This window comes from Labeo rohita, chromosome 10, assembly GCF_022985175.1.
Source record: "Labeo rohita strain BAU-BD-2019 chromosome 10, IGBB_LRoh.1.0, whole genome shotgun sequence".
In the NCBI taxonomy this organism is placed as follows: domain Eukaryota; kingdom Metazoa; phylum Chordata; class Actinopteri; order Cypriniformes; family Cyprinidae; genus Labeo; species Labeo rohita.
The window spans coordinates 4,975,056-4,994,958 of NC_066878.1; the positions used below are offsets into that span (position 1 = coordinate 4,975,056).

The 19,903-nt window shown below is 38.3% G+C and overlaps 1 protein-coding gene and 1 long non-coding RNA gene across 3 annotated transcripts in view; one reads left to right on the forward strand and one right to left on the reverse strand.

The window, feature by feature from the left end:
• The window catches only part of rxfp2a (relaxin family peptide receptor 2a), a 58,568-nt gene extending 42,451 nt beyond the window's left edge, over positions 1–16,117 (reverse strand). For both annotated transcript variants that reach the window (XM_051121353.1, XM_051121352.1), the window contains exon 1: positions 15,293–16,117. In XM_051121353.1, the coding sequence (XP_050977310.1) occupies positions 15,293–15,380 (88 nt within the window). In that variant the 5' untranslated portion in view covers positions 15,381–16,117. The remainder of the gene's footprint in view (positions 1–15,292) is intronic.
• LOC127172183 (uncharacterized) lies at positions 1,778–3,717 on the forward strand. The gene is made up of 3 exons (XR_007828602.1): positions 1,778–2,079; positions 2,903–3,005; positions 3,286–3,717. It is a non-coding gene; the product is annotated as an uncharacterized LOC127172183 (long non-coding RNA).
• Positions 16,118–19,903: the final 3,786 nt, after the last annotated feature.

The window sequence follows — 19,903 nt, forward strand, 5'->3', positions numbered from 1 at the left end:
ATATGTTGCTGTGCGGGGTTAGCATTTATTCTGTGAATGATTAACGAACGTTAAGTAGCAGCCTAGAGTGAGGATACTTTTTTGCCTCAACAATCGCTTTATCATTAAATAAAAAAGTTGTGTGTGTGCACGTGCAAAGTTTTATTTATATACAGTACACATCCTTTTTTTATCAGCACTGTCCTTTTTTAACGCTTCTTGAGAACAGGCATAGGTTAGAAATACGGGGTAAATTCAGTTACTGTCTGAATACTGTATGGCTTTGTAATGTTTTGTCAGAATTATGTCATTTCATACTAAAATTGATCTTTTAAGGGCATATTTTTTCAAGTCAATGTCTGCGACGTGGCGAATCCAACGATAGATCCGTCATTTTTATGTTGTGCATTTGACTCTAGTGGTTTACGGTGTAGTGCAGGGTATACGCAGGTATACGGCTTATGTCCACTTCTTTATCAGTTGGCTTTGCGTGTACCCACTTCTAAATCCCCTCTGTTGCGCATCGAGTAGTGTCCTTTATTAGCCAAAATCGTGACAGTCCACCATAGCTAATTCAATCGCATGTGAGTAAATGCAAATATTCCCTAAAAACACCCGGTAAGGACAGTGATGCCATCAGAACCGTGGCGTGGGCTTCCTTTAAAATATATTTGATGATTGCGCCTAAATGCGCCCGCGCCCGCTCCGTCCACTCCTCCACCCAGATGCTCCCTGTTCATACGCGAGGGCCTGTCAGGGGAGGCTCTGACAGAGAAAACCCGACCGATTTAATCAGAAACTGCGGAGAATCACGTCCAGACGTCAGTAAGTTATTCTTTTCAGCATGTAACGTTATTTGCATTTGGGGCGTATACCCACGTCTCCAGGCACCACGACACCACTGTTTATGAGGTCCTTTTACTCTTCCTCTATTTTAGTGAATGCTTGTGTTACATTACAAACTAGGAGACCAGTATAAAAATTAAATGGGTATGCCGTCTGATTTTTTTTTTTTTTAACAGTGTAGGTTCTGCCCTTCAGATTGGAGACTAATAAATGCAGTTCAGTGGTGAGATGCTAGCTTGGGTTGCCTTCAAGTACCATATAATATAGAATCGTGTCATCACGTGTTTGACAAACGCTCCAGTGCATACAGTATTTGTGTTCTAACTCTGAAGATCGCCAAAGTTTTACAACAATTCAATCAAACTGTTTTAATTTGGCACTACTGCGCAAAACGTTGTTGTTTTTTTAACGTTTACGAGATCTCGCGATATTAAAATGCTTGAGAATCTTTCTCGCGATATCAGCATAATAGAACTGGGGCCAGTTGCATAAAAGGTTAAGACTAGTCTTAAAAGTAAGTCAGCTAATTTTTTCTTTAAAACTGGTCATCATTATTTAAATTCAGTTACATAAAAATGTAGATTAGTCTAAGCTGAATGCAAAAAATAAGACTGATTACCCTTTGGCTAACCGCTAGTTGGTCAAACTAGTTCTTAAGACACTGTCTTAACATAGAGGCTAAGTTTATGCAACTGGCCCCTGATCTGTGTTTAAATGACTGCGCTGCAGCTAAACGCATTAACCTGCTTTCTATATAAAATAAGTCATTGTAAAAACAGTTTTGTGAAATTCTAATTTTCTAAATCTGAAATTTCATTCTAGATATGTGAGATTCTTGCTGGTGCAGATGGACAGCTTTGAAATAGAGAAGTTGAAGGAAAGGCAGCTTGATACCTTGGTTAAAACCTTTGAAGGGAAGTTATATCATTCAATAACATTCAATACCCATGATCTTTTCATTAAAATAACCAATATTATATTATATAGTTACTGGCATGGCAATAAAATCAAACAATCAATTTAACATTTAAAAGCTTTAACTTAACTTTAACTTGTTTTTTTTTTTGTTGTTGTTGTTGTTTGTTTTTTTTGTTTTTTGTTTTTTTTTTCAAATTTTATCAGATTTCACAAGACTTCAGGAAGCTACATCCAGAGGCAGACTTTTTGAAGACTGGGCTACAATTGCAGACCAAGTTGTTGCTTATGCCCAGCAAGATGGAAAGGTGCATTAAGAGCTGGGTGACATGACTTCAGGTAAGGTATTTCTTATAATATGTCAATCTATATAAACAAAATTCAGCTGTATTTGACCATTTCACATGAAATTCTGTGAGTAAGGGGGGGAGATGTAGGGACGTGTGCTGCGCAAGAAAAATAGGCTACAACCGCATCTCTGGGCATTTTAATATGTAATCTGTAATGTTAGTAATACCAGTCGGATGTTTTTGCACATCAATCTGACGATAAATGTGGCACACCCTATTTTTCTGATGCACACCAAGAGTCTTTTTCGGGCTACGCTATTGGCGTGAACATTTTACATGAAATTCTGTCAGTGAGGGGGGAGATGTAGGGACGCGTGCCACACAAGAAAAATAGGCTACAACCGCATCTCTGGTCATTTTAATATGTGATCTGTAATGTTAGTAATACCAGTCGGATCTTTTGCACATCAATCTGACGATAAATGTGGCACACGCTGTTTTTCTGATGCACACCCAGAGTCTCTTTTCTGGCTACGCTACTGATTTGACACATCAACTGGTAAATACAATGGTACAGTAAGACTTAACTAGTTGCTTATTAGTTTGTGTATTGGCTGTTAATTAGTACTTATAAAGCACATACTGATGCCTTATTCTGCATGAGCATATTCTACATCCCTGAATCCCACCCCATACCTAAACTTAACCTGCAGTAGTTGAATGGGGGTGGGGATTCATTTGCATTAATACTATTATAATTTTTTTTTTTTTAATTATAATTTCATTATTTAAAGGAATGAAGAAATTTCAATGTGTTGTTTTGATTATGAGATAAGTTTCACAGTTTGCACTGTATTATTGTTATGGTTTAGATGCTATAGGGGAGAGTGCTTTCAAAGTCCTGCCCATTCTGGAGGAAGGGTCCACAGAACCACAACCACAGAATTCTGGAAGCTATTCATTGACATACAACCTGTACGTTTTGTTTTACTTTTTCTATATATATATATATATAATTTTTGGAAATGCAAACTGAAGTTTTTTCCCACTGACACACTACAGCAAAAAATAGAAATCACTGACTTAAAACCATTTTTTAGCTGGTGAAAATACTAGTGCTCCAATCATTTTGGCCACCACTGTATGAAGTGTTCAGATGTAAAAGACTAAAAATGTGCCGTTTGAAATTTTCTTCTGAAATTAGCATTTTTTCAGGCCTAAGTGTCTTCAAGACTAAGCGTCGTATAATTAACAGGTGGGGACCAGCATGGTGGATTTGTGTCTTGGGGACGAGACAACGACATCTCAGACCTTCACCATTTTTTTCGGGCCATGCCACTGAAGCGGACTCGTTGCCAGGGAATGTCTCCGGCTTGCAGTATATTATATTGATGGACAAGTCTTCATGTGTGAATTTTTTAAGGCAAACAGTTTTTTCTGGCCACTTGTAACATGTTTTAAATTGTCATATGTATTGTCTGGTGGACACTTTGTTTGGCTTAGTTTTAATAGCACAATGTTTGGAACGAATTTCATGTGGCAATAATTAATTTTTGAGTGTTCTGCTGCTACAATGTTGACAAAGAATGGGAATCTACAGTGCCTAGTTTACACAGTTTTGTGTTTTAAATTAACTGATCTACTGAAGTTGTTGTTTTATGTGTCTGTAATGGTTGGATAAAATGTGTGACAGCTGCACCCATTTGCATTTTTTTTATTTTCTAACTGTATTACAGAAAAGCAATAATAATTTTACATTCTTTTGTGATTATTTATTATTACTGGTAAATATAAAGGTAGCAAGGCAATAAGACAACAAATAACCCAATGTTTAGGTTATGTTTAACCCAGCAACACAGTTAACCTGACCCACTGGTTGGGTGAAATAAACAACCCAGCATTCTGGGTCAAATGGTTAAACCCAGCACTTGGGTCAAAACAACCGAACGCGTGTTCTGTCCCATAGTTACCCAGCAGCTGGGTTAAGGTTGGGTTATTTTTTAACCCAGCACTTTTTAGAGTGCATATGTTGAAATTCATTTAACAAAGATTAATAAATGCTGTAGATGTGCTGTTCATTTTTAGTTCATGTTAACTGAAGTAGTGAACTAATGAAACCTTACTGTAAAGTGTTACCATAAAAACCGAAAAAAAACTGTAGGTGCTTTAAAAGTTTCTTCACAGCGATGCCATAAAAGAACCGTTTTTGGTTTCACAAAGAACCAGTCAAAGGTTCTTCAAAGAACTATCTCTTTCTTTCCTTTTTTATAATCTGAAGAACCCTCCTTTGCCACAAAGAACCATTTGTGAAACAGAAAGCTTCTTCAGATGTTAAAGTTTCTTTATGGAACCATTTAGCCAAAAAAGTTCTTCTATGGCATCGTGAAGCACCTTTATGTTTAAGAGTGTGCCTAAATTTAACAACTACCTTACTAACTATTAATAAACAGCAAATTGGGAGTGTAGAGGCAAAAGCCGTAGTTAATAGTGATAATTGGTCGCCAAATTAAAGTGTGATCGCAATTTGCAATAATAGCTGAAAATTACTACAATTATACAGAAAACTCCAAGACAACAATACATTCATGAATACTTCTGCTGAAAAATGATGAAATACAAGGCAAAACATTACTTGTTGATTTGTCATTTTTAACCCCTTCTTGCTGATTCTAACAAGACTATTGCGAACCATTGTTGCAACTTCAACAAAACCTCATCTATGTCAGCCAGTTAGATAATTAGATAACAGTAGCTGACAAGTTCAAAAAGTTGACAAGCACAAGTCACAACTAAAATGTCCCAGAAAACCAAATATTTAAGTGTGCACAGCATAAAAATGAATGTACATGATCAAAAAACTTAAAGTGCTGACCCGATAGAGTAGCTCCTGGAGAGCCAATGTCCTGGAAACGTCAGTTCCAACCCGGCTCCAACACACTTACCTATAATTATCAACCCTGAACACCTTGATGAGCTGGTTTAGGTGTGTTAGACTGGAGTTGGAGCTGAAATGTGCAGGACAGCAGCTCTCCAGGAGCAGAGCTGGAGGTCTCTGCAACAGGGCAAAGAACAGGTCAGTCAACTGACCCATAAGTCTCTCACATTGACCCTGGTCAGCAGACCGTCCTAATTGTCGAGTTCTGAGCGCAAAACACAGTGGAGGAGAGACATTACATCCAGTCACAATGTAAACTTCATCTTATCTTTTGTATGTTTGTGTTCCTAATTTTAGTAGACTAAAAATTACTTTCTTTTTTTCTGCGCCAACAATCTATACTTGGCTCCCAAAAACTAAAAAGGCTTGCACTTTTCTGTCATATATGTATGATGCTGCAGTAAAACACCAAATAAAGTTGTTTTCCACTGCCTTTTTTTTCTGTATCTTCTAGTTTTGCCCTTCCGTGTTCTGAGATTTCCACACAATTACTGATATCATGTGTGGCCATCAGGGTACATCAGCACTCAAAGCAACTTGTTCACGCAAACAAATTAGCTCATTTTTAGACGGCAATGCTAATTAGGATAATCGCTGCAAATTCATTAAAGAGCCATGTCCAGATTAAGAATACTGAAGAGGACGACCAACTGGCTGGCTAATGGGTATCCATGCAGCATGCAGCGCGCATTAGGAAACACTGTTTACTAAAAAGATGAAGTGGCCAAATGCCAGATTAATTAACCGAGAGAGAGAAGAAAAGCATAAAACTTCCCGACCAATTACAATAAAAATGTTTTCATCGCCTGGCTGTGAGCTTAATGTTTGTCACTGGTGTGGAACGTCCTATTGACGTCAATTTCAAAATGTATTTAGTGTTCATTCTGTAAACATTTGAAAATGAATACATGAGTAAACACCAATTAACTAAAATCATTTAACACCGAATACATAAACCAGACGGGAAAACACAAAAGGTCATGTTAGTTGAAGTACACATGCTTCACATGGTGTGATGAATGACTCAACATTGACAAACTTAAAAAAAAGCACAGATGTGCCTTTTTAGATATTTGGTCAGGAAACAGACTTTGACTACTAATCAAAAATTGGACTAGAGTAGGTATTAATTAAATGTTAAAGCTGTGTGAGATGGATCAGAAATCAGCATTCGGCTTGGAAAATGTGCATTCTGTCTCCACACAAGTGAGAAAATGGAAATGCAAGCAGACTTTCTGTCAGGTTGTTCTGAACATCAGCAGAACTGCTGTTGGCATGGTTTACTTAATTAACAGGGGCTACATGACTCTCTGTCTTCTGTAGAACACAAGGCTTCTGAAAGAATATAAAAATTGAGCAATACCCACACAACACAAAGATTTTGTTATGTGTGAGCTTTGGCAGGGTAAACAGTTAGTAAAGACTTAAAATTTCAGCCCCCTTCTCACAGAAATGCATCATAAGCCTTCAAAAAGTACTGTTATGGGGTTTTTTTTGGTATATATATATACTACTTCCATCAATCAATTTTAAAAAAAGGAATTAATGGCACATTTTTTCTGAAATCAGTTGTGATTAATCACAATTAAATCTTACCTAATATTAACGTTTTTAAATATTCTTTTCTAATCTAATCTTATATTAATTATAAAATCTATTATACTAGAATCTATTATAATATAGTATAATATATTATACTATATTTCACATTCAATCTTTAAACAGCTCTTTGTAGAAATAATAGACAGTATATTTTTAATATTTGTTAAATATTTTTTATGAATAAAGATTATTAAGACTAATAAGACTATTAATAAAGAGTATTACTGATACCAATATTCCTGATGTCTCTAGGAAATTCTGTTTTTCCTATTTAACCATTGACTTTAGCCATTCAACATTACAGTATAACTGCGAGCTATCAATTTATTAAACATTAGATGTTAAAAATAACAATTTCTAATTCAAGTGAAATTAAAACAATCTTCACATAAACCCATTATTTACCTGTGCCAGTCAGCAAGTTGGAAATATAGACATTAAATAAAGTTATCAAACACTAAATGCTAAATTAAATATAGATGAATCCATAAAGCTACATAAAGCTTATTGATTTCATCATTTTTCTTTTGTTCTTTGATTAATAGACATCACAGCAGCTGGGTTATTAGGTTATCTGGCTATTTGACTCCATTTGTGCTTTAAAATAAAATCAGAGATTTTCTTACTATAGGGAGATGAGAGGGTCTGTATTACTTACTATTGTAGAAAGCGTAACGGCTAACTTGGATCACGTGTTTCTTAATAACCAATCGCATTACAGCCTCGACGTCATTGAATTTCAGTTGTGCGACACTAAAAAACTCTAAAAATAGTTCAATTCAAAAGTATCGTTTAGTGTAAAACATGTTGAAAATTAGCAGATAGGCTGTCGATTCATTAAATGATTTCCTCTAAAAAGCTGTTTATTCAGCATAGTGAAGCCTCTCTTCCATTGACATCCATTTAAGAAAACGGCCTCTGGTCTCCTTTCCCACGTACTGCCAGACTGGAAGTGTTAGCTTAAGCCTTTACGCTTTTTCGTGGCTTTGATGAAATGATACAGGCTACAGTGCACCCTGCCGCATTTTGTGCGTGCAACTGAAGTGCACAGTATAATGGCCGACAGGACAGGTAAATTCGTTTTTACTGACATATGGTCTGACAACATCTCATCTGACCACAGTTCACTGTTGTTCTACTGAAGCTGCCTTGTCACCAGTACCTTTTCCACAGAAGCAGCAGTTGTGAGTGGGGTGGCCAACCTCAGCCAAATATTTTTAACACCATTAAACTGGAAAAATTAATCGCCTGTATTAAAGCTATATATATGCATATATATATATATATATATATATATATATAAATATACTTTGTGTTCCATGGAGAAAAATAGCACGCATAAACATCTGGAACAGTGTTAGGGTGAGTAAATGATGAAAGCGTAGAATAGAAAGCTTAGTTTGTGGTGAGCCATCCCTAAAACGGCGTATTTAGTTCGCCAGATGGGAATCAAGGGATTGAGCTGTGCCACAAACTTGTCACCTTCTCATTTATCTCTCTTCTCCACACAACAAAGAGGCTGTAATCCCTGTAACCGGACCAGGCGGCCCAATGGGGTCTGCAAATCTGTTTTTCATGATCTTGTTAGCAGCGGTCCAGCAATGATGTGCTTCACGGTGTCTCTGAATATGTTTAATGTTGGCTTCAAGCGAAAAAAAAACAAGTTTGAAAGGTGTACTGAGATCCAGGAGAATCCACAGGGGATGACTTCAGGTTTCTGACACATTTCATCTGCTAGTTTGTGGCATGGATCTTTACTGCAGAATCCTTTTTTATGCTACATGGAAAAACACACATTCTTAGTCTGGAAATACAATCATTTGTACTGTAAAACCCAGATGCACATTTTATGCCTCCCTGGAGATCCAGATGATGTCTTTGGTTAAGAGGGAGCTGAATACTTCCTACTCAACACAGTTTTTTTTTAGCTAAAAACTCCTGCGAAACTGCCGCAAAGGGACTGTAAATGTACTGTATATCAGCACCAATTTAGATTTCTGCAAATGTTAGTGCTCTAGATAACTGCTTTGTTCCAGTTTATACATTTTGTATTCAGACCAGTTAATAATCAAGGTTTCGCTGGTTAGCAAAGCCTTGTTAGCCACTGATCTTTATAGACCTTGTTGAATCTAATACACGAAAAAATGTTTTTCCTCTTTAGTTGTGAGTAACTGAATAACGTACAGCACAAGCACCTGTGTTACGAATGATAAACAAACTAACCATAGCCGAGACAAACTTTGCCAAGACATCTGTGAAAGACTCATTCATCTGGAAAGCTTCACGTTCTACTTGAAGCATTATATTTATGTACGACCAGCCAAAAAATAAGCATCATGAAAACATTTGCTCAGGCAACTCACAAAATTAAAATAAAACTATTTATTGACTTTTAAAGCAACTTAGTGATTTCTTTTTGCATCGCAAAAGCAATTTTCTAAATCATTATTTAAAAAAAATCTAAACATTCTTAAAATGAGATACAACAAGCAAAATTGATTAATACAATAACAACGCTTTCAGTGTGTGTGTGTGTGTATGTGTACTGAATTAACATTGATTTTTTTTCATATCACACTTGCAAATTGTATTTAAGCATTAAAAATTGAGGTTTAAATATTAAAAAAGGAAAAAATACCAATTGGGAAAACTAGTTATTATCCAAAACATTTTTTCATCTGAAGTGTATTTATATTTTAATGATATTTTTGCTGGATTTTTTTTATATTTTGTCCTACGGTAATGTATGGAAGACTGTTTCTGCCACTGAATAAAAAATAAAAAAAAGGTAATTGCTATATTTTATCAAAAAATTCAAACTTTTTTCTTGCAATTGTGAGTTTACATCTCAGAAATCTGACTTTTTTTCTCAGAAAAATTTATTATACAAACTTGCAATTCTGACTCGTAATTGCAAGTAATAAAGTCTGAATTGCTAGATATAAACAGGCAATTCTGCCTTTTTCCTCAGAATTGCATAATATAACTTGCAATTTCGAGTTATAAAGAATTGGGAGCTATAACGTCAGAATTGGGGGATATAAACTAGGAATTATGAGAAATAAAGTCACAATTGAGAGATATAAACTCGCAATTTCGAGTAATAAAGTCAGAATTGCTAGATATAAACAGGTAATTCTGACTTTTTTCCTAAGAATTATGTGACATAATCTGCAGTTTCGAGTTATAAAGAACTGGGAGCTATAAAGTCAGAATTGGGGGATATAAACTAGGAATTACGAGAAATAAAGTCAGAATTGTGAGATATAAACTCACAATTCAGATTTTTTTCTCAGAACATTCAAATGAGATCAAATGCAGAATTGCATCTGTATCTCACTATTCGGACTTCTTTTCTCAGAATTGTGATATAAACTCGCAATTGTGAGTTATAAAGTACAGTTCTGAGAGGTTTTTTTTCTCAGTATTGTTTTATGAGTTTATATCTCACATTCTGACTTTATTACTCACAATTGTAAGTTTATATCTCACAATTCTTAGAAAAAAAAAGTCAGAATTCCAAGTTGTATCATGCAATTCTAAGGGAAAAAAAGTAAGAATTCCAAGTTTGTATCTCACAATTCTGAGTGGAAAAAAAGTCATAATTCCAAGTTTATATCTCACAATTCTGAGCAATAAAGTCAGAATTCCCAGTTTTTATCACATAATTCTGAGAAAAAAAAGTCTGAATTCCAAGTTTATTACTCAATTCTGAGAAAAAAAATTCTGAATTACAAGTTTGTATCTCACAATTCTGAGAAAAAATCAGAATTACAAGTTTGTATCTCACAGTTCTGAGAAAAAAAAGTCAGAATTACAAGTTTATATCTTACAATTCTGAGAAAAAAAGTCACAATTTCTAAATTTATATCTTACAGTTCTGAGGAAAAAAGTCAGCATTCCAAGTTTGTATCACGCAATTCTGAAAAAAAGGCAAATTCCAAGTTTATTATGCAATTCTGAGAAAAAAAGTCAAGAGTTACAAATTTGTATCTCACAATTGTGAGAAAAAAGTCAGAATTCCAAGTTTGTATCATGTAATTCTGAAAAAAAGTCAGAATTCCAAGTTTTTATCACGTAATTCTGATTTTAAAAAAAAGTCAGAAATCCAAGTTTTTATGATGCAATTCTGAGAAAAAAATCAGAATTCCAAGTTTATATCTCACAATTCTGAGAAAAAAGTCAGTTTGTATCATGCAAGAAAAAATGTCAGAACTGTGAGACGTAAACTCACAATTGCAAGAAAAAAGTTATTACATTGTTTTTATTCTGTGGCAGAAATGGGCTTTCACAGCAATGTAATGTCATAACATTATTATTGGGGGCTTTATAAATATTGACATATGCAACTGTTTGTAATTTAATGAATCAGCAATTTTGCAATTAGCTTGATTATGTTCTTAAATCAGCTAAAAGCTGAATGTATCAGTAATTTATGCATACTACTGGAGGCTATGCACAAAAGATAATGCTATAGAAACTAATTCAAAAGGACTGAAACAAAATAAAGAGTAAGAGAGAGGAAAAAGATGAGAGCACATAAGAGTCTGACACAGATAAGGAAACCAAGTATAACAAATGGCAGTACAGAATAATGGCTTTTTAAAACCGTGGAAATGTTTTAGACTTGTGTTTCGATTTGATTTTCACGCAATTGAGGTTCGTGGCTTTTTGGAGGGCTCACATGAGACACGGGCCACAAACTATGTGACGCGAACATCTGGAAAGAGGCTCATGACAATGGCAAAAGGCTTTTTAAGGCAATGTTGCCAGGCAACCATACTGAGTAACTGAAGGAGATACTGGCTAACCAGTACTAATACAGTTTCGTACATCTTTATTCACAGTTTAAGCTATAATAGTCAAAATGCATGCTGTGTGCCTTCAAATCCAAAGCTAAACATTCAATTTAAAGCTCAAGCAGGAAAACAACTATATAAAAATGGCAGTTTGCAGCACCATGACACTGCGCAGAGTTGCAGACGCAGTCAATGAGCCTGGGCTCCTGCCCATGATGGCAGGTGCTCTTTTGTTAAAGCTTGTCACAGTGAAATAAACACTCATGTCTCAAATAATCTCAATACAAATGAGGCCCACATAGCACTGTCGACCTGTTTATGCTATAATAATGGGCCAAGTCATTACCCTACACCTCAAAACCATAACACAAGAACGATGCACAGCCTACTTATATCCAAGAGTTTAATAGAGCAGAGTCCTGTGTGAAGAAAACTACTGAAGCTCATAAAGAGTCATAACTGAGCTTTCATGTACATCCTAACTAACAACTAATTAAACAGGCTCCTGTACTACTTAATTTGCAGTCAATCTGCTGCCTACAGCGCAGGTCTTTGACACTGGCCTTTGCAAGTGCAGTGTCAGACAATAAACTCGTCTGACGAAAGTGAGAAGAGAAATATGGAAATTAAATGCAGGTACTGCCATCAGAATAAATGGGCTTCTCTGCTCATAAAGGGAAATTTAATCGAAATTTAAGCCTGGTCAGGTGTTGATATCACCATGCGTTAGTGATAAGAGCTTTTCGTGATTGACAGAACTAATCGTGGACAGGTTTTGGAGTGCAATCTTTATAATCCTCACATAATATTTTGCCTTTGAGCAAAGAAAAATCCCAGGCTGTGGAACAAAAACCAGACACTCTTTACAATAAAAGTTCAAATGAGATCCAAGAGTTTTTAAAGTCTGATGCAATAGAAGGAACTTTCTTCATTGTATTAAAGATTTGTCAGTTTAAAAAAAAAAAATGAATATGCTGACCAAAGAATGTGTAAATTATAATTAAGATGGCCTTTAATCTCCAGTGAACCACATTACCTTAATCAGTGTAGATGCCATTTTTTAATTTAAAATGAATGAAACAAGGCTGTGAGGGACTGTATACGTTCATTCAAACGAATTGCACTAGCTTTTTGTCCATTTTTTACACTGGAATTTTTTTCTGTAGGCCTGCTGAGCTTAAATTTGTGACCATAATAATAGGATATTAAATAAAGATCATGTTTAATGAAGATATTTTGTAAATTTCCTACCGCAAATATGTCAAAACGTAATTATTAATTAGTAATATGCACTGCTAAGAATTTCATTTGGACAACTTTAAAGGCGATTTTCTCAATATTTTGATTTTTTTGCACCCTCAGATTCCAGATTTTTTTAAATAGTTGTATTTTGACCAAATATTGCCCTAACAAGCCATACATACATAGTGCTTTCAAATGATGTATAAATATCAATTTCAAAACATTGATCCTTAAGACTCCAGGGTCCAGGGATACATTTGTAAATTGTCCCACTGAACTGCATTTACATAGTGTAAAAAGTATGCATTATTCACCCTGAAATGCAATCTGCTAGTGATTCATTAATAAAACTGCATGTCTATCCCTTACAGCATAATTTTCCTTCTTGTTAAATAAAACAAGGCATCTACACTGACTCTTATTCTAGTTTGGAATGACATTTAGTCTTTTCTGAATAAAGACTATGAAATAAGATCCCTCGGGACAACAGCACCCTGCATTGTTTGCCTGTGCCACCTTATTTCACCTCTTTCTAACAGCCTGTAGCTTATTAAACTTTACTTATCTGAGTGGGGCTATGGAGAAATAGCTAAATACTGAGTTCACTTATTTATCTGTTTATTAAAAGCAAAATGCAGTCAATGTTCAAATGCAAAATTTCACTGTAGCATTTTACTCCAGCCAATTATTCCCACAATATACACATTTCTGAAATGTCTTTGCATATTTTGTGACACAATGGAGGGATAAAACTACAACAACATGTGTAATATAATACAATATAATATAATATAATATAATATAATATGTGACCCTGGACCACAAAACTTTTTAAAATTGAGATTTATACATCATCTAACTAAATAAGCTTTCTATTGATATATGGTTTGTTAACATAGGACAATATTTGTCTGAGATACAACTATTTGAAAACATGGAATCTAAGGGTGCAAAAAAAAAATATTGAGAAAATCACCTTTGAAGTTGTCCAAATTAGGTTCTTAGCAATGCATTCCTAATTAAAAATTAAGTTTTGGTATATTTTTGCTGTAGGAAATTTGCAAATTATCTTCATGAAACATGATCTTTATTTAATATCCCAATGATTTTTGGCATAAAAAGAAAATTTAATAATTTTGAGCCATACAATGTATTGTTGGCTATTGCTACAAATATACCCGTGCTACTTACGACTGGTCTTGTGGTCCAGGGTCACATAACACTTTATAATAATGTTCATTAATTATCATTAGTTAACTACATTAGTTAACATGAACTAAGAATGAACAATACAGCATTTATTAATCTTAGTTAACATTAATTTCAGCATTTCCTAATGCATTCAATCACAAGTTGTGTTTGTTGCACTGTGAACTAACACAACGAACAACTGTATTTTTATTAACTAACATTAACAAATATTAATAAATTAGTGAAATGTATTGTTCATTCATAATATATTAACTAATGTTAACAAATGGCACCTTATTGTAAAGTGTTACACATAATATAATAATTTAAATGAATGTGTCCAGAGGCTTTCATTCAATCAAAGATACATATTAAATTAATTTGAAGGGAAAATTAGATGTTAATTTTGTGAATACTGTTATTATTTTACACATACACATCACTGGTATCTCTGGGACTTTAAACATAAAAATACTAAACTCAAAAGAACATGAGGGTAAAAAAACAGCATCAACTGGTGTCAAAACCATTTTGTAAACTCTTTACAAAAGCTTCTTAAACTACAAAACTAAAATATTTTCTTGAACACAGGGAACTAAAATGAAAATAGAAAAAAAATACATCTGATTAAAGTAAGTAAGCAGGCCTAATAATAAAGCAAATGAAAAGAAAATAAACGTAAAAGACCAAACTAAGACAAAACTATGCACTAATAACGCACAGGCCCTTTTCGCTTTTTATTAAATCTTTGTCACATCCACTTCAGTTACATGCGTAAAGATGTCCACTGATTCTTTTTCTTTAATCTTCGGGTTTATGAGCAATGTAATTTTTTATTCAAAACCTGTAGTGTGTGACGGACAACCCGTGCCAGGAACCGCAGTGCGCACTGGCTGAGACACAATTCAATTTTGCCTTTGTGCTGAAAGAAGCACCTGAGTGACCGACCAACTGCAATAACCAAAACCTGTATGAAACCAAGTTCAAAATCGCACGGATACGCTACGATAAAGCCACCATCTCTTACCGTGCCACGTTTTGTTTTATCTGATCTACGTTAAAGTCAAAGAACGCGTGTAGTTAAACAAGTAAAATACTGTCATGCCAAAGAACAGAGTGTACTACGAGAAGGGTCAAAAGTTCCTCAGAGGTCTGACACGAGTGATTTCCTCTCAGGCTAGCAAAACACTGAACTGATTTACTTTGAATACAGACAGTGTAAATATAATAGGTCTATGGTCATGTACAGATTTAATATCATTCTTTATAAATGTGATAGATTCAGAAGTCCAACTCAAAGCCACGTCGAGTAAATCATCAGAACGGGGTGCATTAAAATCATGACTAGCATTTCAGGAGGTCAGCAGAACCAAGGGACGAAGGAGTAAAAGTTTGCCGGAAAATGAGAAAACTGGTGTGGGAATGACCACCGCTTGAATTTGACATTTCACGTCTAAACGCAAGCGGTAATAAAGTGGCAACAAGGATCTTACCTTCGGTCTCCATCCTGGAGTTCTGAATGAAAAGAAAAATGACGGTTAATTCCAGGAGAGCGTTTGAAGGATATTTAAAGGATTTCATGGTGAAGCCTCACAGCGGTTCTCCAAAAGCATGACCGACACGGCAGACTATTCCCAGACCGCACTATTTCCAAAGGAAGATGCGCGTTTGTCGCTTTCCTTGAGATGAACGGCGGAGCATCGCTCGCTCGGTCCAGTTTCTGTCACCTGCAGCGTTAACGGCGCTCCCGCGGACTGACAGGCGTCATGAACTCTACCGAGCACCTCTTCTGCTGGAGCTGAGCTCGACATTATTCATTGAGAACTTCGTCACAGACGCGTAGTTAGGGATCATAAACACTTACGTAGTAAAGCTAGAGGTCGTTGTTTTCATTTCACGCTTTCGTGAGAGCGCCGATTCACATTCCTGTGATGAGTAACGAGAGATATCAAAATGCGTTTGTGGACCCTTCACCACAAAACCAGCGGACAATGAGTGAAAAGGAATTACGTTTTGTAAACAGGTTAGCAAAATCATGTTTGTTAGAGCTAAAAGTACTGGCTTTCTTTAGGAAAATTATATTTGTGACCCTGGACCACAAAACCAGTCATAAGTGTACATTTTTCAAAATTGAGCTTTATACATCATATGAAAGCTGAATAAATAAGCTTTACGTCGATGTATGGTTTGTCAGGATAGAGCAATATTTGGCCGTGATACAGCTATTTCAGTATATAGAATCTGAGGGTGCAAAAAATTAAAATATTGAGAAAATCGCCTTTAAAGTTTTCCAAATTAAGTTCTTTGCAATGCTTATTACTAATCAAAAATTAAGTTTTGATATATTTACAGTAGGCAATTTACAAAATATCTTCATGGAACATGATCTTTACTTAATTTCCTAATGATTTTTGGCATAAAAGAAAAATCTATAATTTTGACCCATACAATGTATTTTTGGCTATTGCTACAAATATACCCCAGCGACTTAAGACTGGTTTTGTGGTCCAGGGTCACATTTAAAAAAAAAAAAAAATCAAATACTATAAAACAACATACATTTATTTAAGAATATCTTGCATTATATCCTCCACATACTGACTTAAGTGTATGGTTAAATTGTTTGTTTTTTTTAAATTAAAATATGAAACGCTTTATTAAATAACATGAAAAAGGGTATTATGAGAATTCATAACATGGTAAAGTGTCTTGTTTTTACCATCCGTTATTACATATTACGCATTTTGTTGAATTGTATAGTAGACCTATCTATCTATCTATCTATCTATCTATCTATCTATCCATATCCACCTTATTTTTTCCGTAAGAGCAGGCGCTGCCATTTGTACATTTGCTTCCAGCTATTTTTAGCTATAGACAAAACAGTTTGTTTTGCTGCTTGATATTGCAAACTGGTGTGTTTCCCATATTATTTTCATGTATTATCTTAATTATGAACACACTGGTTTGTAGTGCAAACAGTTTTACCGTTTACTGCATTCTTCTCGTTATTTCCCTAACGCAGCTAATGAACCGGAAGTTTCGAACATTCTCAAAAAACGGCTTACTTCTGCGTTGAAAAATAAGGTGGATAGGCCTTGTGATGAGGTTAAGGATGAATCGTGAGACGGTGGATCCATCTGCAACAGCTTTATTAAATCGGACAACTTTAACAGGCGTTGGTCAGAACTGGCAGACAGGTGTGGTGAAGGCAAATCCAAAGGGGTAGTAATAGTCCGTGCAAAAGGTCGGGGCCGGCGGCGAGACGATAACAATAGTCCGAGGGAATAGCAAAGGTCGACAAAGGGCGGGCAGCAAAGGTTCACACACAGCAAAACAGTCCAGTTGGCAACGGGTAGGCAGTCCGATAAAGAAACGCTCAGGATTGACGACATAACCGACAAAACTTCGCGGTGAGCGAGCCGGCGAGGAACGCTGAAATGGCCGCCGGGGAGGAAGTGACCCGGGCGACCCGGAACCGGAAGCGAGAGCCCCAGGCACGGGATTATGGGTAATGTAGTGCTAATACTCCGGTGACGGTTCCCGCTGGTGCGAGACGGGGGGAGCCACAGAGACCGCGCTTGTGACAGAGCCCCCCCCCTGCGAGTGCCTCCTGGCACGAGGAGGCAACCGACGCCGGGGTCTTCCCCTGCCTCGGGGTCCTGGCCGACCGGGGTTAGCAGCGTGGAAGTCCGCGGTGAGGGAGGGATCTAGGATGTCCTTGGCGGGCACCCAGGACCGCTCCTCGGGTCCGTAGTCCTCCCAGTCGACCAGGTATTGCAGGTGACCGCTCCGGCGTCGGGAGTCCAGTATGGCGCGGACTCGGTAGGCCTCCTCGCCGTCGATGATCAGGGGGGCAGGTCTCTGGGGTGCGGTCTCGTCTAGGATCTCCCCCTCATCCGGGGGACCAGCGGGCTTTAATAGAGAGACATGAAACGTGGGTGAGATACGATACTCAGGAGGTAATTCAAGTCTAAAAGATACTGGTGTAATTTGGCGGATTATCTTAAATGGACCCACGTACCTGGGGCTAAGTTTCCTGCAGGGGAGTCGAAGGCGCAGGTCCCGGGTAGAGAGCCAGACCCACTGACCGGGCTCGTAAGGCGGACTGGGTCGGCGTCGACGATCCGCCTGGGCCTGGGTGCGGCGGACAGCTTGCTGTAGATGAACATGGGCCCGGTTCCAGATAGCCTCGCTCTGTTGGAACCAGGAGTTGACCGCGGGTAGTTCTGAGGGTTCTCCTGACCAGGGAAACAAGGGGGGCTGAAAGCCTAAGACGCACTGGAAGGGTGTTAGATTGGTTGAGGGTTTCCGTATAGAATTCTGGGCGTATTCAGCCCAGAACAGGAAACGACTCCAGTTCTCTTGGTGATCGTGACAGTATGACCGTAGGAAACGGGTCAACTCCTGGTTCAGACGTTCGACCTGACCATTGGCCTCCGGGTGGTATCCTGAGGTCAGGCTGACGTTGACTCCCAACAAGTGGAAGAAGCTGGACCAGAGGCGTGAGCTAAACTGGGGTCCCCGGTCCGACACAATATCCTCGGGGGAGACCGTAGAACCGAAAGACTGAGTCACAGAGGGCCTCTGCCGTCTCCATGGCGGTGGGTAGCTTAGGAAGGGGAATGAGGCGGCAGCCCTTAGAGAATCTGTCTATCACTGACAGAATGGTGGTATAGCCCTGGGAGGTCGGGAGGTCAGTGATGAAGTCCACCGCTATATGTGACCAGGGGCGGTTCGGGACTGGTAGGGGTTGCAGCAGCCCGGCGGGCCGCTGGCGAGAAGCTTTGGTGGTGCTGCAGACCACGCAGTTCTTTACGAAGGTCGCCGTATCGGAGCGGAGTGACGGCCACCAGAAACGGTTGAGTAGAAGGTCGATGGTAGCCTCGATTCCAGGGTGACCTGAGCTGGGAGTTGAATGGACCATAGAGAGAACACGGGGACGGAGCTCTGCGGGAACGTAGGTCCGGTTGTCGGGGCAGTCTGTGGGTGGAGGGTCCCGGGTATGGGCCTCCGTGACCTCGGTCATGATATCCCAGATGACGGGCGCAACGAGGACGGAGGCGGGCAGGATAGTCTCAGGTGGTAGGGTGGTGTGGTCCGGTTCATGGATTCGGGACAGAGCATCCGCCTTGATATTCTGAGTGCCGGGACGGTAATTAATGGTAAAGTGGAACCGGGTAAAGAACAACGCCCATCTGGCCTGGCGATGGTTGAGGACCTTGGCAGTGCGGAGGTATTCCAGGTTTTTATGGTCGGTGAGGATGGTAAAAGGGTGTTGTGCTCCCTCCAGCCAGTGCCTCCATTCCTCCAGGGCTAGCTTTATGGCAAGAAGTTCCCGATTACCGACGTCATAATTCCTCTCGGCTGAGCTGAGCTTGTGAGAGAAGAATGCACAGGGGAAGGTCTTAGGGTTCTCTCCCTGTCTTTGCGAGAGTACGGCTCCCACCCCGGTGCTGGAGGCGTCGACCTCTACGATGAAGGGCAGCTGGGGATCTGGGTGTTTGAGGATGGGTGCAGAGGTGAATCTCAAGCGGAGATCGTTAAAGGCGTGCACGGCTTCAGGAGACCAGGAGAGACGAATACTGCCCTTCTTGACCATTGACGTGAGGGGACCGGCTATGGTGCTGAAATTGCGAATAAACCGGCGGTAGAAGTTAGAGAACCCTAAGAAGCGCTGGAGTTCCTTCAGAGTCTTGGGACGGGGCCAGTCACGCACCGCATTAACCTTGCTGTCATCCATGGCCACGCCCTCTGGACTGATCACGTAACCCAGGAAGGAAATCTTCTCTTGATGAAACTGACACTTCTCCTCCTTGGCATAAAGTTGATGCTGAATGAGTCGATTGAGCACAGCTCTGACATGATGAACGTGTTCGGTATAGGAGCTGGAGAAAATGAGGATGTCATCAATATATACAATGACCCAGCGGTTCAACATGTCCCGAAACACCTCATTGACGAACGCCTGAAAATATGATGGACTATTGGCCAGGCCGAAGGGCATTACCCGGTATTCATAGTGCCCTGAAGTGGTGGAGAAAGCCGTCTTCCACTCGTCTCCCTTCCGGATACGAATAAGATTGTATGCTGAGCGGAGGTCC